Source organism: Phaenicophaeus curvirostris, chromosome 2, assembly GCF_032191515.1.
Source record: "Phaenicophaeus curvirostris isolate KB17595 chromosome 2, BPBGC_Pcur_1.0, whole genome shotgun sequence".
Lineage (NCBI taxonomy): Eukaryota > Metazoa > Chordata > Aves > Cuculiformes > Cuculidae > Phaenicophaeus > Phaenicophaeus curvirostris.
In genome coordinates this window covers 70,566,608-70,589,004 of record NC_091393.1, presented here as the reverse complement: position 1 = coordinate 70,589,004, position 22,397 = coordinate 70,566,608, and the positions used below count along the sequence as shown (strand labels likewise).

Sequence of the window (22,397 nt, the reverse complement as noted above, 5' to 3'; positions counted from 1 at the left end):
ACAACTCAGAAGACAATACATCCTAACCTTTATCAATGTATAGGTCTGCCATGGGTTGAATTTTACAAAGTCAATCCCATATACCAGCTTGCTAATACCAGAAAAGGCAGCCATATTCCTTCATTCCTTGAACATAAACTCTTGCCACTTTGTGCCATGTCTAAATACCCACCTGACCTCTCATAGAGCAGATTCAGCTTGCCTAAACAGCAAACAAAGTTAAGGTAGTCCCTACATGTTCAAGGAGAAAAAGAGGAGTACTGTAACATGGCACGCTCTTGGTTTTCTTTCTTTTAGTGAAGGAACCAAAATAAGTGCAATTGGGAGCTTCTGCAGTTTTACTCTATGCTTTTACTTATACTACAGCAAATGCCTGGTTTTGACAAGAGGCATTAGATACCAGTTGTGTTTGTACTTCGGTCAAGAGTTACCACGTTTTAGAATTATGCTATAAATACAGCTAGTGAATTACGTCAATAAAGAGTACATAATACCTTTTACAGTATTAGAATAAAAGCCTCCATTTAGCTTGCAAGAAAAGGGGGCAGAGGAATGATGGATCCCTAATACCATATATTGACTAAAAATTCTAAACTTTGCACTACCAATCAGTATGGATCAGCTTGATGTTCATTAAAAACAGGTTTCCTGAAAGCGAAGAGTTCACAGTTTTCTTCACTGGATCTATACCTACCAAGAAAACAGATGAAAACATAAACCTTGGAACCCTCTGCACCAAATAAAAATAGCAGAATAATGGATTTGTGTGTCTGAGACCTCTTTGGAAAGTGGGATTACACTAATAGCACATTGGTAGGATGCTACCACAACAGGCTCCAATTTATTTTGAGATTTGAGGGAACATTTGTGTTGGCAATGGTGAGGTGCTAATACGATTCAGCTCTACTGGAAAATCATATCCCAAAACATTAATCTACACCATTGTTTAGGGAGTCATAAGATGATTTATGGCCTCAGAAGTGAGCACACTAAAAATAAGCATGCCATTGTGTCAGCAAGACTGGAGAAACTGACTCCAACAGCTCCTTGTGGCTTTTAGTGGCTTCCCACAATCTCTGCAGTGATACAGAAATCATGGCTATGTTTTCTTTTATTTTTACTAGCACAATGTGGCACAAATATTAATATTATGGACTCCACTGAATGTTTAAGGAAGTATTGGATCTTTGAAGCGTATACACACAATTGCCTAGATTGCTAATCATCTTTGTACTGAACTGACTACTTCGTCATCACAGCTCTTTGTACTGACGTCCAGGATTTATATGTTTTCAGTTTTTTTTGAAAAAGTGTTCTCTGTTAACTTTGTATTTAATTTTCTGTTATATTCTTTCCTAACTTTACAAGGCACAGTCAAACTTTTCTCCAGTGGCTTTTATAGATCCTTAGGTTTTTAGGTAGAGTAAACCTGAGGAAGCAAAGAAGCAACTAAAATCATACTCTACAACCTTCCAGACAGCTGCAGATTTTGACTGCTGAGTGACTCAGGTTTTTTAATAGCTGTCTTAGCAATAATTACGTCATTCATATTTATGTCTTTTTAATAGCTACTTGAAAGAAAAACATCTTCCCCAATGGGTATAAATTCTGTGAAGCAGGAAAAAATGAAAGCAACCACTGAGACATCATTTCCACTTCTAAACCCTCAAGTATGTGTGATGAAGGTCATTTCTGTCTCATGCTACCTCTTGTTACTTGAAGAGAAGAGAACAGCACTCCAGCTTGCTACAGACCTCCTTTTCAGTAGTTGTAGAGAGCAATGATGGTCTCTGCCCTCAGCCTCCTCTTCTCCAGGCTAAACAATCCAAGTTCCCGTCAACTGCTCCTCATTAAACTTGTGCTCCAGATCCCTCACCAGCTCCATTGCCCTCCTCCGGAATGTCCGGAGGAGGGCAATGGAGCTGGTGAGGGATCTGGAGCACAAGTTTAATGAGGAGCAGTTGAGGGAACTTGGATTGTTTAGCCTGGAGAAGAGGAGGCTGAGGGGAGACCTTATTGCTCTCTACAACTACCTGAAAGGAGGTTGTAGCAAGCTGGGTGCTGTTCTCTTCTCTTAAGTAACAAGTGGTAGCATGAGAAGAAATGACCTCAGATTGCGTCACAGGGGGTTTAGATGGGATATTAGGAAAAATTTCTTTACTGAAGGAGTGGTGAAGCATTGGAACAGGCTGCCCAAGGAAGTGGTGGAGCTTCCATCCTTGGAGGTGTTCCAAAGGCATGCAGATGTGGTGCTTCAGGACACAGGTTCGTAGGCACGGTGGTGTTGTACTGATGGTTGGACTTGATCATCTTAGAGGCCTTTTCTAACCTTAATGATTCTACCATTTAGCTCCTGGTTCTAAAAACACTGACATTCTTATCATTAAGCCAGCAAAACTAACCACGTAGGCAAAGCTGTGAAATAATGCAAACATAGGTTTACCGGTTTGGCACCTGTGACTGGAGCCACAGGGCTGCCTTGTCCACAGCAGATGTAACACGACAGAAACACCAGTACTGAGACTCCCCAGGCTGGCAGGGACCAGGGACACAGCACACTTTGGTTCAGGAGCTGCACAGGGAGACCTGTAGCATGCCAGGCCACAGGCTGCTGCATCCCAGAGAGCCAGCTGTGGTGAAGGGACACAGGATCCGTGGCACCAAATCCACGGCTGCAGCTTGAGGCTATACTGAGCTAAGGCCAGATCCAACGCACAAGGGAAATTCCCCATGGCGTTTGTAAGCGCTCGTTCCCCTCCCTGTGCCTCTGCCACTCAGAGCCTCTGCCACTCTGCCGTTCCTTCCCTCCCTGCTCCTCTGGTACAAAATGTAGTTACTATTACAAAAAGCGGAATATTTTCTATTTATGCTAAAGAGTTTCATCCAAGTATTTGTGTTCTTTGAAAATTAGATAGGATGTTTGTCTGGTAGCATGTTTTCTTTCAGACAGTATTTTTCCAGACATTGTTCATTCTTTGGAGATGGTAACTCCTTGTGCGCAGTGCAATCTGCACTCAACACACGTGTCTCCTCTGATCACCTCTGTTTGTGGTGTTTCCCTGTCTCAAAGGCAAGGTCATGCAGAGAGCTGGAGCTGGCTCCAAATTAGCAAGAGATTTGGCTGTTGCAAAGTTTCATAATAACATTAAAATTACTCCTTGGAAAGCAACAGAATCATAGAATCACCAGGTTGGAAGAGACCCACTGGATCATTGAGTCCAACCATTCCTATCAAACACTAAACCATGTCCCTTAGCACCTCATCCACCCATGCCTTAAACACCTCCAGGGAAGGTGACTCAACCACCTCCCTGGGCAGCCTGTTCCAGTGCCCAATGACCCTTTCCATGAATTTTTTTTCCTAACGTCCAGCCTAAACCTCCCCTGGCGGAGCTTGAGGCCATTCCCTCTCGTCCTGTCTCCTGTCACTTGGGAGAAGAGGCCAGCATCCTCCTCTCTACAACCTCCTTTCAGGTAGTTGTAGAGAGCAATGAGGTCTCCCCTCAGCCTCCTCTTCTCCAGGCTAAACAACCCCAGCTCTCGCAGCTGCTCCTCATAAGGCTTGTTAAATTTCTGGGAAAACTGATCCACATGCTTCTAAGTGGGCAATGCGTTGTGTCTCCAGCTCCTGCCTCGCTGTACATCATTGATGGAGATCGCTCCCTCGCGTTGCCCAGGCCCGATAAAGGATGCTCGCTTTCTAAAACTCCAAAATGAGCCTTAGCGGGTTTTCCTTGACGGCACTTCTGGTCCCACCGCAGCCAACATGGCCCCGCGCGGGGCGGCCGTCGCGGCGCTCTCCCTGCCACAGGTGCGGCCCGAGGACTACGCGCCCGCTCCGCGCGGGGGAGGCCGCGAGGCACGCTGGGAAATGTAGTCCGGGGTCGGCGGCGCGGGAGAAAGGCGCCAAAGCGAGGAAGGCGGGGGAAGACGGAAACCAAACCAAAGCCCAGAGCCTCCGGGAGCGGCGGCGGCTCCGGTTTCCCTTGCGGGGAGGGGGGCAGGGGGGCGTGAGTTGGTGGAGTGGGGGGGGGCAGGCCGGTAGGCGGCGGCACCTGGACGCGGCACCGCCGCCCGGCCGGGAGGAGGCGGAGGCGGGGGAGCGGCTCCGCGCGCGCTGCCGCATGTGCCTGGAGCCGGGCCGGAGCGGACAGCGCGAGCCATGGCGGAGCACGGCGCCCCGGCACCCGCCATCCCCAACGGCGGGTGCGCCGCCCGCCCGCCCGGCAACAAGGTGACCGTCGTGCTCGGGGCCCAGTGGGGCGACGAAGGCAAAGGCAAGGTGGTCGACCTGCTGGCGCAGAACGCTGACATCGTCTGCAGGTGCCAGGTGAGGAGGAGGTGGAGGAGGCGGGAGGCCGCGGGTGTCACCTTGAGGCGGCCCCAGCCCTGCTGTGTGTGTCCCCCGCCCCCCCCCGCGCCTTCCCCTCAGCGCGTGGCCCCTGCCCGCCGCGCTCCGCTTCCCGCTCCCGCGCGTTCCTTTGTCCCATTCCCGGAGCCGGGAGGAAGGAGGAGGTGTGGGGTGGGAGAGGAAGGCGCCCTTCTCGCCGCCGAGGGCTGGGTGAGGGGGAGAAGAGCGCGGCCGCCCCGCCGTTACCGCGCTCTTTGTGCGCGGGGCGAGGAGCAGCCGCAACACCCCCCCCGCCCACGCTCTGGCCCTGGCGGCCCCGCTCTGAGGGGGAGTGGGGGAAGGGTTTGTGTGTGTGTATATGCTCCGTTCTTCCTCTTCTGTGAGAGAAACCGGCTTTTAAAAGGCCTGGCTTAAGGTCACTGTTGTGTCAGTGAAGCCCCGTGTCCCTGTGCGGAGTGTTTCTCTTCTCTCGCTGGAGGCCTGGTTCCAGAGAAAAAGGGGGGAAAAAAGTGAGCCTAGCCCGCGGGCACGATACTCTTAAATCTCCACGTGAAATCCCGATGTGAAAAGTCCTTATAGGACTTTATGCAAGGGTATGCAGTGATAGGACAGGGGGAATGGCCTTAAATTGGAAAGGGGAAGATTTAGGCTAGACGTTAGGAGGAAATTCTTCACCACGAGATAGGTGAGGCGCTGGCACAGGTTGACCAGGGAAGCTGTGGCTGCCCCTTACCTGAAGGTGTTCCAGGCCAGGTTGGATGGGGCATTGATCAACCTCATCCAGTGGAAGGTGTCCCTGCCCACGGCAGCGGGGTTGGAATTAGATGATCTTTAAGTCCCCTTCCAACCTCAACCATTCTATGAAAACAGCAAAGGTCTGAGATGTTTTTAACATTGCCAATGTACTGACATATACAGCACATGTACTGAACTAAAGCTATGTAGAGTTTTTTTCTTGAAGTTGAGGTACAATGCCTACAGCATGTGCAAACTTCATGTAAGTGTTATACCTGTATACTTTTGTCGAATGCATAAATTAAATTAGCTCTTGAATAAATGTATTTTGGAAGAACGTATCACTTGCTAAGGAGTGTAGACACTGAACCCTTGTATTACCTGACAAGAAGGGCACATAAAACTGGTGTTTTCAAAACCGAGTAAGTTGCAAGGCTGACAAATCCAAGACTTGAACTAAAGGGACTTTAATTTTGAAGTAAACGTGAGCATTCTTAAATAGCTGCTTTTGCAAATGAATTACTTTTTCCCATGTATCTTGTTTTTTTAAATAAAACAGTTAAATTGGATGTGGTGCCATGGCGTGGGTGCCTGGCTTTGTGGGTTGTAGAACACAGTGACTCAGTTTGTCCTTTACAACTCTGTTCTTGAAACTTGAAGGACATCTGGGTGAGTGTACATGTTTCATGCTAAGAAGTTTTGATGGGGAGAGAGAGGCAGACAGTGAATTTTTGTGTGCATGTGTTTTAATGTATTTGTTACTTCTTTTGAATCAGCTGGTAAAGGATCAAGAAAAGGGAAAAACGATGATGTTCTCTCAGGCTTGAATTTTGTGGCCAGTTCTTCTCTTTCTAACAGCTCGTTGCTCCTGCTAAAGGAAGGAGACTTTCTTCCTCCTTTCTTCCCTTTCCTGTTGAAGGCTGTGCTGTCTGGGTCTCCTCCCATGCACTGACTGTGGCACTTGGACGCTTCTGTAAGTCAATTAAACTCACCAAAATGGCAGGAAACTTTTGGATTGGATTTACTTTCTACCATTTTAGTAAACAAAATGGAATTTAATTGGCTTAGAGCACCTTGGTGAAAGGAGGAGCTCAGGACAGGGTAAGCACAGAGAACAGTTAATCGATACGAGAAGGGAAAATAGGAATTGTCTTTCAGTGGTATTGAGCTATTAAGTCATCTTACTATGTATGCAAGCATAGTCTAGATGTTCTTGTTACTGCTGGTAAATTAGAGTATGAGTCTGGTACAAGTCCAGAAAGAAGATTGTAACACGTTCAGTCTGCTCCTTGTTAATACTAGCTTTCTGTAATCAGAGCTTCTGATTGTTACTTTACCATTATACTTTTTCTAGGATGGTTCTTTCTCTTCATGTCACAATGTTGCTAGAATGCCTGTGGATGAGATCAGTTATTTCTGGTGTGTTCTTGTGCAAATTTTATTAGGACAACTGTTTTCTTGAAGGACTTTGGAAGTTGTAGCAGGTCTGTGAAGTCTCGGAAACTTGCTTTATATTTGCAGTGAAACTGGGAACTCTAGCGAGCATGGCTTCCCAATTACTGTCCCTGGTTCTGTGCTGCTGTGCAGATGAGGAGCATAAAAATGGCCCTGCCCCAGAACCGAGAACTATCACTTACAATGCCTGTAAAGGCACTGCAAGAAGTTGTACTGTGAAATCTATGGCCATACCTCCTTGTCTCCTAGGTAGCAGGTGTGCCAGTGACTTCAGTCACTTGTTTGACTAGCTGATTACGGCATCTGGAAAGAGGTGCTTGCGTAGGTACAATCAGCCAGATAATTGTGTCAGGAAATGAGCTATGTTATGGCTGTACTTCTTCTGAACATGACTCTGTAGTATTTTATCTTAGCCTTAGGGGCTGTTGAAAGGACTCTTGTGCTCAGTGCAAGAGCATGAGGTTTTCTTTTCAGGAGGCAGATTCACATTTATCAAAAGTAGTACTATGGTTTCTCAAACAACTGCTTTAAGAGGCTAAACTAAAATGAAAATACATCCAGTGGCTGTGTGTTTGTAGTTGCTAGTGTAGCAGCACTGGCAGTTAAGCTGGTACAGAGGGTTCAGATGCATTTGATAACAAGCATGTTTTCATGGCAGGCAGCGTATGTACTTGTTCTTCCGCTGTTAAACTTGAATTGGTCTTTATATACCTCTAGGAGGTATCTGATAAAATTATACTTCTGATAGAACAAATGTATTGGTGAGAATTTTGCACTTAAACCTACATCTGGTCTTCAGTGGCTTGCAGAGCAAAGTCTGTTTACCTGTTACCATGTAAATCATGGTCCAGACAGTGAAACATAGCAGGAATTGGCTTGATAGCCAGGAGAAGTTGCCAGAAAGACTGTGCTTTTCTGTTTCTTGATTGACAGTTTCCTCTTAGTAAGCAGCCATTTAAAAGTATAAGTTGTATTTTTCTCAATTCCACGGGTAATGGAAATTTAAAAGAAAACATTTGTTCTGATTAAGGGACTTCCTGTCACTGCAGAATGCAACCGAATTAGGGAATATAACTAACAGAATTTGATTTGTTGGAGATGGGAATGGCAAATTAATGCAAACAAATTATTTTAGATAAATCATTTTATCAAAACAAATACAGTACCAAAATATGCTATGTAGCTCTTACACTCGTAGACTAGATGGAGGTGGTGGTGTTAATGTATGCAGTACAGAAAAAAAAAAAGTAGCTTCTTTAATGTGTAATTCTCATTTACTCATTTCATCAGCAATTTTTTAGTCACTTTCTGTTCTTACCGGAAGACAATTGGAGGTGGCTGATGTATTCAGAGTATATAATGTGGAGGTGCATAAGATATCGTAAGTCTTCAAATAATTTTTAAGCTATGCTCCCTATGCTAAAGAATCTAATTTTTCTGATTCTTCATTTCTATTGTACACTTTGTTGCTACTTTAAAACAGAATTGCAGCTTCTTACCAAATCTTCTCAACCAGTTCCAGTGTGGTCTCCCTGTGACTTAGCCTTGCTGCTCTGCGTGCTGTAGGGTTGCATGATTCCTGCAGCATGTGGATAGTTTCGCTATACTACCTTTTCCTCCTCTTTGTAGTCCCTTTTCCTCTTTCTCCCTTCAAACATCAGTTGTATATTGATGCTGACCACTTGATAGGTGGTGATTACAGTACCACGATTAGTAGAGAACTTCTAGGTGTGCAGATTCTTGGGGCTCAGCAGTTGGCCACTGATCAGCTAATAACTGCAACTGAAGTCCTTGTACCAGTGCTGCCTAATGCCTTGTATTGCTAGGTTATATATAACCACTTTTTTTTCTTGCCTTTTTAATATTTTTTTTTCCCCTTTTGAAAAGGTGTTTTTGTCTAGAGCCTTTGCAGGCCATGCAGAATTACAAATAGCAGAATCAGTTGCTATATGGTGCTTTTTTTTTAGCTGCTCCGTCATTTGATATGTGATGTCTAGCTAGAGCTCTCATTTTTTTAAGTGCTAGGTGCACTTTTGGACCTTGTAATGGTTGGCAGCGTGCCAACGATGTGCTTTGGTGAGGAAAGAGAGGTCAGTGAAATGAGTTCTTTGGCCTGCCCCATCAGTGAGTCATATGCTTTACAGTCCTGCTTTAGAGCATCACTGACAGGTGATCTCTTATTATTGTAAACAGTCACACAATGTCTAAATTATTTCAGATGGAAGGGCAATTGAAATATGATTTTCCAGTTCATAAAGTTTGTACCATTAACAAAGGAGAGCTTAATAGCACTAAAGAGCAAATTACACCTTGATCTACTGGTTTCTTATTGTTCTTTCAATCTTACTGTTACCACAAAAGCTTACTGTGTTTGGTTGGTTAAGATGTAGTACTCTATAGCAGCTTTTTAAAATCTCAAATACGTGTTTTATTTCTACTGTGCTACATCATATTTGGAATATATTCTCTGTAAATACTCCCAAAGTCACTTGTCATTTCTCATATCTTTTCTTTAATGCTCTTGTGAAATGTAGCAAACATTCATGGAGTTTTGTGCACTGAACCAATGTAATGCTGGATCAATCTGTGCTTTCAACACTTCTCTTGTTCCTTATCTGCCTGCCTCACTTGAGCCTCCATCTCTTGGGAACAGATTGATCTTTATTCTGGACTTGGATAATGAATCCTGCCTGTACCTAACGTATGCAGGCATTGTGACAGTATATGGTTTTGCAGATCAGGTCAAACTAATCCAAAACCAGCTCTAAAGAGTGTTTCTGAACATTCTCTTTCAATAGCAGTTCCTTAGAGCACGTTCTATCAGTATAGAGAAATGTGTGGAGTTTTTTTTTAAGTAATGTCAGTGGTTTTTTTGTTAGGGGAAAACAGATGAGTGTATAAAACATGGTGTGCTTGTTCTGTCATATTCTGCCTTAAACCATGCTCTTTATCTTGTTCTGATGCAGTGATTCTTGTACTACACGTTCAAAAATTTCTGAAGTCTTGCCAAATTTTTAGAAACTTTTATTAAGTGTGTAACATAATGGCTCCTTGAACTAGGTTTAGAACTTACAGACATGAATGGATTGTCAGGGAAGAAAGTTGCTAGCTGCTGCATGTTGTTTATACTGAAATCCAGGAGCAGGTTATCCACTAGTGTTTGTTAGCTGCTAGATCATTGAGGGTGAAGCAGTAAATTAATCACAAAATCTGGGATGCAAGAGAATGAATTAATTAACAAAACCTTGATTTTTTTTTTTTTTCATTAAGGGGATAGCTTGCAATCTGAAGTTAAAAATAGATTTTTGGCAATGTGTACTAAAATGAGAAGCAAATAGCCGAGTAATTGCAAAACTGTGTCTAGTTAGGGTATGCCATAGGGGTTCAGATACGTCTCTTTGCTGGACTCTGAACTTTTCAAAGGTGTGTTCAGCATTCTTAGAATCAGATTGTGGCAAGGAGGAGTCTTTCATGTGTTTCTTGATGTAGTGGTAGTATCCAATTTTCTTGATATATTTTTGACTTTTCATCTAAGAGTTAAATGTAAATGTTTACAACCATTTGATGCCAAAGCAACATAGACTTGCTTCTTGCCCAACTTGGCAGTCACTTGTATAGCTAGCTTAGAAACAACAGTGGTTGCCCTGAGCTAAAAATGAATGCTGGAATGTGGTAGCAATAAAAGTAAACTGTAGAAAAAATTATACACACACACATCTGATGGGTAGAGTTGGAAAGACTGTAAGGCTTCTTCCTTAACGTAGCATGAGATAACATCTCTTTAGACTAGACAACTAATTTCTATTCTACAGGAGATAACTTGAAAGACTTCTTTGCTCTACCCTGAGGCATCATGTTTTTGAGATAGACAAGTTGGCATGATCACGTCATAAGAAAAGGCAGTGATTGTCATCATAGACTTTTTGGGTAGATAGTTCTTCTAAATGCATATGTCAGTATTTCAGAGCTGCTTTAAATACTCTTGTATTCAGTACGGGTATAGAGAGCCATTCACAATATGCTTTTAAGTGGTAATTTCAGTCTGCTTTTCCAATAGATATTTTTCCCTGTGCACCTCCACTGTTAGTTAAAGTTGCAGATCTTTTAGTTGTAGATCTCTTAGCAGTTGTGAGAGTGCTGCTGTCAATGGGGCATAAGGGTTTGAACTGCTTTCTTGTCTTGGTGCATTCAAAATGGATTTAACTGTCCCGATTATTGTACTGCTGTCTAGTCTGCCCTTGACTAATGAAGAAATGCTCTGAATGTAAAAAGGATGTTTTCAGCTTATATAGCTCTAAAATGGAGAAAGATGTGCTGTTGTTCCTCCATCTTAGTTTCAAATGCATTACATTTTTTGTGTTCCTGCAGTGATTTCTTACTGGCATGTTCTACTCATATGTGTGTACATACTTCGTATTTAAGTGTATGCTTCCTTGGCTGGCATGTGTGGTACACATTTACTGTTTCTCATTGTGCTCTACACAGAAGTTTTAAAAAGCAGGGTTTTTTTTGTTTGTTTTGTTTTAAAAGGAGTAGTATTTTTGCTTTCAGTTTGTGAACAAGCAATTTTGCTTTTGTTTTGGTTTTAGTGATTATCCAAGTTGGGACATTAATGTTTCATATTAGACTGTTTGCACCTTTTTTCAAAAAAAAAAAGGATAAGAAAGCCCCCAAAGTCTTAAGGTTAAGAGTGAAGGTCTTTCAGTGAGTGATGGATATATTAAGCATGTGTGTTTTTCCTGGAAGAGTCTGATATGCTAGGAAAGTAGATGAAGTGCAATTTCTTCTCCCTTGAACTGGAAGGACAAGCAGTCAAGTCCTTTGCATATTTTTCAGGTAAACTAGTGAGGGTGGCTACAAACCCAGGAGCTTGGAACTTTTCTGAGCAAAGTCACCAGAAGAAAAAGTCCTGGCTCAGGATTTCTCTCTAAGTGTTTGGGTATGACTTTGTGTTGTTTTCAGTCTTTTTTTTTTTTTGAAAATGAGATTTCATGCTTTCTCAGTCACTGGCTTCACTTAGCTTTGTATGAGCTCTTAAGTTAGCAGGCATTGTTTATAAATCATACTGGAGCTTGTAACCACCAGTTTGATTTATTTTTATTTTAATTTAAAATTTTTATATCCTTGGTAAACATTAGTACTGTTGAAGTTCATTTGTGGAAAGCCAAATAAGTTATTCTTGAAAAAAGACTTCTTAGGAAGTGTTCTGGTTGCACCTTCATATTTAGCAAAACCCCAAACAGAACCCTGTGTGGTGGATTTTGCAACTTCAGTATCATGTTAGCTCAGTTTTAGTAGTGGCTGGTTAAGCACTATAAACCTCAAGTCTTACCTGATACACTTTCTTGTACTGTATTTTCTTGCTGAACTAAATATTCTTTTGTCTAAAAAGAGCATCTGTATTTAATTCTGACAATAAACGTCATGGGGCAAAAAGGATGATGAAATAGTCATCAATTAGACTATCTGAAGACAGACATAAGTCATTACTATTTTGTCAAATTAACTTGATTAAATTATCAAGACTGCCATAACTCCAAAAAAGGTTGGCTCTTACTTGTCCAGTGAATCAGCTCAATACATGAATGTTCCCTGGGGACTTCTGACTAGTATGGTGATGCAATTGAGAAGAGAAATTGCTGTTAAATATTATTATGAATGTTTCTTCTCTATCCTTTGTATATGATCTGGAAACTGTTCTGCATGAACAGAATACTGTGAGCTTAAGAGCTGTTGTTCAAAGTGAGGAAAATTGTCTTGCTTAGAGCTTATTTATACGTTCTACTGCTTGTACCAATTTGGCTCCAGAATACATCTTTCTAAGACTTACAAGTTCTTACAGGTACTTGCATTAACATTGCTGCTAGTTCTGTTCAGTTCTTTACCTGAAATACTTTAGCTGGCAGTTAGGATATTTCAAAGCTGTAGAACGCAAGTGAAAATAAGCCATTTTGCATTGATAGGGGAAGTGCTGAAATGATTTGCCTTCAAATTACCATAGTTGTCCTATTAGAAATACTGTTTGGTCAATATATTTAAGATGTAGTCCTCTCTGAAACTATTGATTAGTTTTCAGTATATTTTCCAGTGGTACTGACTGAACCATGCTACAGTATTGTCATAACTGGTGTATTTGTGTCATGTGTGTGACTGTATTGTTTGTGGTAAGTGCAGCCTTCCAGTGCTTTGATAGTGCTTTTAGGCTGGCAGGAGTAATTTGTTTGATTTATTGATGTTTCAAGCTTGTTTCTAGTAAAATGTCAACTAACAGATGCCATGTTTTCCTTCCAAATTAGTATTTTCAGACACTCAGAACTATGGCAAAAAGGGTGTTCCCTAAGAATGTTTATCAAATGGCCCCCAGATGTGCAATACTTGAAGCTGCCTTTGCTATCTTATGCCCTCTCTGTGCATATGTAGCTGATTCTGTTCACATTTGTCAGGATAGGTAAGTTTTAGAATAGTATCTTGTTTTGTGTGTAGTAGAGGCCAGCCTATCTACCTTGAATATGTGGACGCAGATTCTTGGGTGTGGTTCTTCCAATGAGAAGGATTTTTAGGTTGCTTAATCTCCTTTAGCAAGCTGAAGAAAGCCCCTCCTTTTTTTTCCCTTTAAAAAATTTGTATGTATTTTTGAGCAGTTTAACAATGTAAAAGGAATATTTCGAAAGTGGTCTGTCATAGGGGATGTTTTTGGAATGACGCTTCTAGAAAGTGGGTAAATATGGGCTTTTGTCACCAGGGTCACTGTCATTCCAACAGTGCTTGTGTGATAATTTGACCATTAGTATGCACCTTTCTGTCAGAGCCCTGTGTACTTAGCTGTTCCACCCCTTGAATAGCTCGTATCTTTCAGGATTACCAGCTAGTGGTCAGGGATCTTACACATTTTCAAGGAAGCAGTTTAAGCGTGCTGCACCAGTAAAATTAGAATAATGTCTTTTTAAAAGGTTTATGCACGTTGTTATCTTACAACAGATTTTACTTAAAATATTATAGATTGACTAATGATCTTGTGCCAGATCTTACTTTCGCTATTGCGCTTAATGACTTAAAAACTAGTGGTATCTTTAGTGGTGTCAGGATCAAGAAAGGTGAAAAAATGCTACTGTTTCTTAATAGGATTTTAAATTGTTGATCCATCAGAACGTCAAAGTCCTTAAGCTAAATGTATATACTGAAGTGCATAGGTTCACGCTTGCTCATGATGACTTTCACCCTGGTTCTCCAAGTAAATGGAAAGAAATCTTTTCATCCCAGCCCAGCTGGCACCCTTTAGAGCTAGATATGTACGGAAGTTTTAAAAAAAAACAAAACAACAAACCAACCCTACACAACAAAAGAATAACCAAACACATCCTTAAACCCAAACCAACATCTCTTTATTTGAAGAGTATTAGGAAACATTCATGGTTGAGGTGGGTTTTTTGTTTCTTTTTTGCATCGAGGCTGTGACCAAGACACATATTTCTAAGATGTCCCACTTCACATTCCATTAATTATGTGAACTGATATTGTTTGGGGAAAAAAGTAGGTATTTGGTTCTCTCTTCACTTTGAGCAAGCTGTTGTTTTCTCCAGTGATCTGCACAAATGTTCAGTGTCGTCTACTGGCAGCTACTCCTTCAGATTGCTGGTGGCTGCATAGGCAGAAATAGGTCTCCTGAAAGCTGCAGACTGAGTCAAGCCATGAAACCAACCACCTTAAGTTTGGTGTCTTGTTTCAAAGTCTCAACACTAACAGTGGGCCTAGGTGCTCACTGCAAGACAGAGTCAAAAGTCAAGGAAGGAAGATGTTGTATTACTTTGGTATTACGAAGTTCATGCTCCTGGCAGTTGAAAAGTTATGGAAATTCAATTAGAGACACAATTTAACATTGTAATTTGGTAAAGCTCAAAGGACCGATGCTTTGGTCACTGAAGAATCCTTAGGGAGAGTGGAGAAAACTGTTCCAACTGCTGTGTTGACAGATGGGAGGAGAACAAGTAGTGCAAGGAAATGAGAAAGGACAAACAAACTCTGAATGCTTTTAACTTACTAAAATCTACCTCAAAAGATACAATGCTAAGAACATTGCTTACTTCTGAAAACCTAATTTTGGAAACCCCATATTATGTTAAAACTGCAGTGCAGTGCATTGATAGAGATGCACAGATAAATAATGTTATACCTAAGCAAAGCATGCTTGAAACTTCAGGAGTAGTAAGCCTGTGTTAGCCTCTTAATAGGAGTACAGTATGTTCTTACTGGTTCTTATTGCTCTTTATTTTGGGTAGCTGCTTTATTACAAGATGGAGAATCTGGGCTATGTTCTGTTCTTTAGCAAGGCACGTGCCTAGTTTTCCTGTATACTCAGTTTTCTGTGATGACATGAGCTCAAGTCCAGAGGCTGTATTCTAAGATAAAGCAAAAACCTAAAGAGAAATTATTTGCCTTCCCCCTCCCCTAATAGTGCTCTCTCCTCTAAGTGACCTTTATTAGAACATGAGGGAGAAAATGGTTATTTGGGTAAGAATATAAACATAGTAGCGGCCTAATCTAGAGAGATATTTCAGTTAAATCAGGAAAAATTAAGCATTGTGCATATTAAATATATTTAAGTGCTTAGTCTCTGTTGTGCTATGAACAAGAACCAGTTTCCCTCCCTCCCTATCATTATTTCCAACAATATACTTCCAGTTCATGGTATTTGAATGCTAGATGGTGCAGTCTTTTGGGCCATAAACGCCTGTGTTTCTTTTCTGTTTGCTGTCTGACTTTGTGTCCTTGGTGCGTTTTGGGGATGATGCTGTTCTAAGAAAACTAGCAGGTGCATTTGGACATGACTTCCAGAATGAAAAGACTTCAAAAATGTTGGAATATTATGGATTGTGTTTATTGAAATGAGAAGCTCATACATAGCACGTAATGATTTTGCTGTATGAATCCAGACTTGAAGGATGTGCGCAGGGGTATCCAAAAAAACAATTACCTCTTCCGTGGCAATTGTATAATTAAGAAAATCAATGTATACAGTTGTTGGTGGGATAAAACCTAGAATTAATTTTCAGTGATAAATGTTGAGAGCATTATGATTTTTTATTATTTTTAATTTTTTTCCTGATAGAAGTTTAAACTGACAGAAACATGAGGTTTGGGAATGAGAGGGAAAAAAAAAGGCTCTTGAGGCTTTTAAGAGAGACTGTGTTATTTAGTATCAAAATTTTGATTCTGCTGTTCTGGCAGATGATCTGAGGGTTTACAATACTGTATCTGATATTGTAACATCCTATGAGATGCAGTAGTGAAAAAAGGAAAATTTCACAAAAATGTTTTTAGGAAACGCCTAAAGAAACAAATGTGCCTTTCTCTGTGTATGGTTTGTTTGTTTTGTTTTTTATTCTTCTTAAGAATATGTTAGATGAGTGGGGTTACACAGCTCTTAAAACAGCTGTGTCAGAGCATGGAAGCAGAGGAGAGAACCCACAACTTTGTGAAGAAGGTTCAGTGGGTTTGTGTTATACGTGTGCTTGGACCTTGAGACCTCTCTTCTGGTCCCACATATATTGCCTATCCGTACTGTTTTTTTGGTGGTCTGCAAGTTTAACTAGAGTGATCTTTCTTTTTTTCTTAAAAGGGCTTTCTTGCTTGTCTTTTGCATTAGGTGTTTGCCTTTGTCTTTCAGAAAGCCTCATTTGCATAATTTTGAAATAAAATATTGCATTGCAATACCAAGCAAGTAAGGTCTTGAGTCGGTTAGACATGCCTGACTATGTCATGCTATTTCATCTTATTGATTACCACCTTAATTTTAAATTTCTTTTCTTAAATCTGCATGATATTATTTCTTTTACTCTGGCAAAGCCAGATCTGCCTTTGCTGCCTGACCTCCTCCACAGTCTGCATTCTGACTTCTGGAGGGGCTCCCTCTGGTGCCATCTGGCAGAATGGGGAGAAGGCATCCCCCTGAAGAAGTTCTTTAATCAGAGCGCCACTTTTAGCTGTGCTGTATAGGAAATGATCGTGTGTGTAGTCCCCAGCCCCCACTCCCTCCAGTCCTTTTGTGCAATCTATTTGTCACTGAATCCATAGCTGCATTGCTCTAATGAGTGGATATGGTGGCTATGGTATACTTCTTGGCTTAGCTGAAGGAAATCTTGCCATTGTGCTGGGTGAAAGGGAAAACGAGCCACTGCTACGTGCGCGTAGAGTATATCAGACTGAGCAAGCGCATTTTTTGGTCTTGCTGTGCACTTGGCCTGTTTGTGTGGGCCCAAGGTAGGTGTTTCACTTTTCACATGGCTGGGAGAGAACTCCTGTAGTTTGGGTTGACTGAGATATTGTAGATTGATTACTGTATTTAGTTAATATGTGGGTATTGCCTCTATCAAGAAATGTATTGAAGATCATTTGAGCATGAACTTTGTTTAACTAATACTGAAAATAAATTCTACAGCTAGTTCTCCATTAATAATGTTTAAACATTTGAATCAAAGGAGCGTTAGCTTGAATGTCCTAACTGGTGCCGTTTGGTTTAGTGTATTGAGTGTTTGGTTAGTGGAGGAGTGAGAAATCCAGACAGAAAGCATTGAATCCAGGAGTGACCTAATCTGTTTATACCTTGAATTATGCCTAGAGGCAATAGTTGCCTACGTTGGAAAGATTTTGGCATTATCATCAGTTTCTGGAGAAGGGAAAAAAGAAGCCAAACACCATAACCTAACAACAACAACCACCCACCCCTCCACTCCACCACCACTAGAACACCGAGTTCGTGTTTCTGTAGTTAGAATTGTTTACCAAACCCATGTTGTGCAATGTCTGAGCACACAACATGTGTACACTTCACTACTAGCTCACTGTTGAGTGTACAGTGTGAACCATTTTTAATGTGTTACAGTTCCTAACCGTGTAACAGTATGTGTGCACTTCTGCAGTTAGGGTAGAGCTTACCTGTAAATCCACAGCAGAATTTTGATAACTGAATTAGCGAAATGCTGTTGTTTTAGTGTTCTCCTAAAATATGATTTGAAGTTAAAAATATTTTTCAAAATGACACATTTTGACAGAATGGCATCCAAAGCCAGATGGGGACCGACTTAACATTCTACCAGACAGCTGTTATCAATAGCACCTTTAGGACAGGATCTTTTAATGTTGTAGGCATCATATTATAAGCAAAATTCTGAGGTTCAAATTCTAGGCCAATCTGAAAGCAAGCATTTTGAAACTTTGAGGCATTAGTATGGCCTAAGAGTATGTTCAGATGGTGATTCATCACACATAATGTCAAGTTTTCTACTTCAGTCTCTAGCAAAACCCCTTTAAGTAAACCTGCTCACAGTAGACTTGCAGAAATATTATAAAACTAGCTTGTGTCTAGATGAAGTATGAGCTATGCTGGGTATGCAGTTCAAGCTTTAAAAGCTGAAATGCCATTCTTATTCTGTCACCTGTGGGATATTTTTCAATGAGCACAGAGCCAACATACCTTGGCATCACTCAGCACTGCAAGGAGGAACTCTTGATGGCACCAAAATGCAGCAGCTATGGTCTCATGATTGACAAAGTGTGAGCCTGCATGCTGTACATCTGCTTACTTAAGCACATGTGACCACTGAACTTTTAAGTTACCGTGTCTGAATGGCACCAGTAGCTTGGCAAGCTTTAAGAGACTTAAGGGTTTATTGGTAATTGTGATCTAATCTCTACAATGACCATTGAGAAACAAAACATGAAATTAGTAGAGGAAAACTCTACATTGTATTAGTAAATAATATAAACTTTCCTTAAATTTGAAATATCCTTTCTTGGGTGAAGGTTTGTAAGTCTTCCCTCTGTTTCCAAAGGAGATGGTATGGCTATACACCCTCAGATAAATAATGCTGAAATTTCAAGATTTTTTTTATTGCTAACTTCCCTGAGATTAGGCTGTTACCTATGGTGTGTTGGTTTATATAGTGGCACAAGTGTTTCATGTCTAAGAATATTCTTTATTTGTAATGTCAGATATATGGCTTTATGTATTGCATTCATGCTTTGTAAATGTAGTAGTGAGTAGCTGTTGAATCCATTGCTTAGGGAAGATCTGTGATATGTTATTCTGAAATATTTCCGATCTATAATTCCACAGATTAATGTTTCATACAGTTTCTTTTTTCTTATTGTTTTTATACAGTGCCTTTCTTCAGCTCCTTTCAGCTTTCTTCTTGTGCTGAAAGAAGGCTTACATTGAAAGTCTTTCCTTTAAGGCTTTCTTTCTGTGAAACAGTTTGCTTATTTCTGGTGCAAGATGCCTGTAAAGTATGTTTCTGTAGCTATGACAAACAGAACCATTTTGTATGTAACTTTGTCTTGCACAAATGACTCAGTCATGAGAGTGTAAGCTTGTTTTCAGAAGTACAGTAAGCAAGAACTGGGGATATTTGGTAATTATTTTGTAATCTTTTTAGTTTCATAAGCCTGTCATGACCCTCTTTAAGATTTGGTCATAGGCTTCTTTCTGCATTTTAGACATATTTCAGAGTTTAGTAAACCTCTAAATACTCTCTTTGGGGTGATTAAAAAAAGCTAGAAATGTGGCGTGTTAGTTTGATGTAAATGGTTTCTGGTACCTTACAAAACCACAGGTCTTAGCTGCCTCTAAATTTGCCCCTTAAGAGCACGTTTCAGATAGAAATGGCTTGTGCTATTACAGAACTCTCTTATGCCTAAGAGAGTATAGAATGAACAAGTTAACTTTGCTGGTCACTATTCATAGACAAATGCCCAAAAGAGTGAACCCAAGTATCAGAGCAACAAGCCTGCATGTCGCCAAAGAGCCAGACTTATTGTTCCCAGTAATTGTATGGTTTTATATACTCAGTCGAACTGGTGATTTTTTTTTTTTTTTGCTAAGTTTGCAGTTCCATTTTAAATACCTGCACTCCATAACTGTAATACGAACCTAGAAAAACTGAAGATGGCTTTTAGAAATGTTTGCATGTTCTAGATTTATGCTTCTGTCCAATAATTTTTAGACTAAGACATTTTAGTGTTATTCCAGCCTTTCATACCTTTGAACAAAAATACTGTCCAAAGTCTATATGACAGATAATGCTGATGTTGAAATTGTCAAGTTTGACAAAATGAGTTTGGCTGATTTCCTGGGAAAATATCTCTGAAAGATCTTTTGTCAGTAATAGGAGTGAGAGCTATGGGATTCAAGCTGGGACCAGTTTATTCCATATCTGTACTGTGTGTTCATTTGTCTTCAGTATAAAAAACTGTTAAAACTTTTTTTTTTCTCTTCCTGCCCACCCCCCCCCCCCCCCCCACCTCTTCCTCGGCCCAGGGAGGCAATAATGCCGGGCACACAGTTGTTGTGGATTCTGTGGAGTATGACTTTCATCTTCTGCCAAGTGGGATCATCAATCCAAAAGTCACTGCCTTCATTGGTAAGTGGAATATATCAAAAAAACTGGGCTGTAGTTACAGACTTCTAACATATTAGAATAACAAAACGTATCTGAAGACATACAGGATCAGGATTTTTCTTCCTTGGTTTCTCATAGGCTGAACTGCTCTACTATCTTCTTAACTCAGCTGTGAAATATGGGCTACAGAGTTTTCTTTTATCATCTTGCATAGTTCATCTTTGTTCTCATCTGTCCTATCAATGCAAACAGCTAGCTGCTCAGCATATCTTCATTCTCCCATTCCCTCTTATTTTCTCTACCAGTTGTTTCTTTTATTCTCAGAATTCTTGCTCTTTGTTTTAATCTTCAGCCCTGCTAAGTAACTACCAGTACCTTTTGAAACATAGATCTTTCCTCCCTTTTGCATTGGACTGTAAAATGAATGCTGGCTCTGCACTACGTACTTCTTGCCAAGAAGTCCTCTCAGGGGAGTAACCTCAGGAGGTTTAGGAGTAACCTCAGGAGGTTTAGGTCAGTGGCAGTACTATGTGATGTCAGGATCTATGATCTGTTTGATTCCTGAAGGGGAGTTCAGATTATCCTGTCTGTTCTCCCTACAAGTCTACTTACCCCTCTCTGTTTCTTCAAATCCTGTTTCCAATCCTATGTGGTTTTTTTTCCCTTTGGATTGCTTGAATGACCAACCTACTCAACAATGCTCTGTAGCCCTTAAAATTTCCTTCTAAAAATGAAGCTAAGTATATAACATGTCAACACAGTGTTTTAATTATGCATGTGCTTGTGTGCTGTTTCACAGATCAGGTGAGTGTCTGGGTCACTAAAGACGATGACCTATCAGCACTTCTGTCCTGCTTTTTTGATACCCAAAACTCCTGTCCCTTACACAGTGTAGTTCTCCAACTCAGGACTCTATTAGCCTTGCTGCTCGTATCACTTCTTCCTGTGTATCTTATTGCTTGGAGCCTGTAGTCTTGGCTCTGGGCTTGGTACATATGCTGAGAGTAAGTAGTCATTGACAGTTTGGTGACAATTTAGCAACTAAAGAGTGTCTGTTGCTAGTTACTTGATTCATAAATGGTACTTGTTGGATTCTAGGGTCCAGCTTGTAGTGACTGTATACTTGCAGTCAGGATTAACTCTTTTCTGGATGAAAATTGGTGGTTAATTGCCTCCTTTCAACTCTTAGATTGTGACTTGATAATGGGATAGTTTTGGATCAACTTGCCCTCCCAGGCAAGAAATTTCCACAGAAACTGAGCTAGTGGGTGTGGGAATAGATTCACTCTGAAGGGAAGATCGGGATGTTATCAGCTTCTAGTTTTGAGGGCTGTGGCAGATGATGCTACTTTTATTCCCTTTTGCTGTGTTACTGTATTATGTTTCTTTAAAAGGTTATTGCTTGAAAACAGTAAAAAATGATGCCCGTTTACCATGTTTTATTTGGTGGACTCAAGGTTGAGTAGGAAAGACCCCATAGTTTAAAAATATGGTAGACCCGAGAGAGATTTCTACATATGCTCTTGTCTGTATCTGCTGTCTCTCAGTCTGGTCTGAAGTTTGTTGTTCTATCTGCTTTTAGGCCTGTGTTGTGTTTAAAATGTGTAGATGAGGTGCTTGGGGACATGATTTAGTAGTAGACAGGTATGGTTGGAGTTGATGATCTCGAAGATCTTTTCCAACCTTATCATTCTATGAGACCTCTCCTGAAAAAAAAACAAACCCAAAACAACCTGGATTAGTATTTCACTGTAAGGGCTTACAGTTTCAAAAAAAAAAAAAGAACAGTAGGAAAAAAAAAGCCAAAATGCTTTTATCTGTGTGATACTGGGTGATATGCAAGTAGTTTCACGTGGCAGGTCCCTTCATTCTTTAGCTAGATGTTATCATACTCATATCGTTGGATCTACTGGCTTACTGAGTTTTGTGTGTCCTTTAAATGATTCACTTTTGCCATATGGAAATACTCTACCTTAGGCAGTTAGTGATGCTGGTTAATTGTATGAGCTAGTAGTCTTTTTCTGAGCAATGTGACAGCTCAAGGAAAGTGAGCTTGCTTTTGATAGAGCTTTTTCCTCTTGTTTTTGCTAGTCTATTAACAACCTCAGCTCTTACCTATGAAATATTCTATGTCTGTTTACAGATGAAGAGTGCCTGATGGGATGCTTGTGTTTATAATTATGATAGAAATGTGCGAAGTTGTTAAAAAACAATAGCGTTATTAAAATGAAGTACAAAGACGGAAGTTGATTTTTGATATGAGGAAGAGGAAGTTGCATTCGGAACTGTCCCGTGATACTGCTACCGTTTGTCTGATCTAAATTGAAAGTTCACATTTATTGTAAAGATTCAATGTTTGTCATTAGAAATGCAGACTTGAGATGTAAATCAGTCTTTTACAGGTGAATTCCTAAGAATGTGTTGAAAATTTGAAAACTTAAATAAAATGCTCTGCATACAAA

The 22,397-nt window shown here is 40.7% G+C and overlaps 1 protein-coding gene across 1 annotated transcript in view; it reads left to right on the top strand.

Annotated features, from left to right (window-relative positions):
• Window positions 1-4,092: 4,092 nt before the first annotated feature.
• The window catches only part of ADSS2 (adenylosuccinate synthase 2), a 37,175-nt gene continuing 18,870 nt past the window's right edge, over window positions 4,093-22,397 (top strand). Inside the window, exons 1-2 of the mRNA XM_069852422.1 lie at window positions 4,093-4,330; window positions 19,854-19,956. Coding sequence (XP_069708523.1) covers window positions 4,163-4,330; window positions 19,854-19,956 — 271 coding nt within the window. The 5' untranslated portion in view covers window positions 4,093-4,162. The remainder of the gene's footprint in view (window positions 4,331-19,853; window positions 19,957-22,397) is intronic.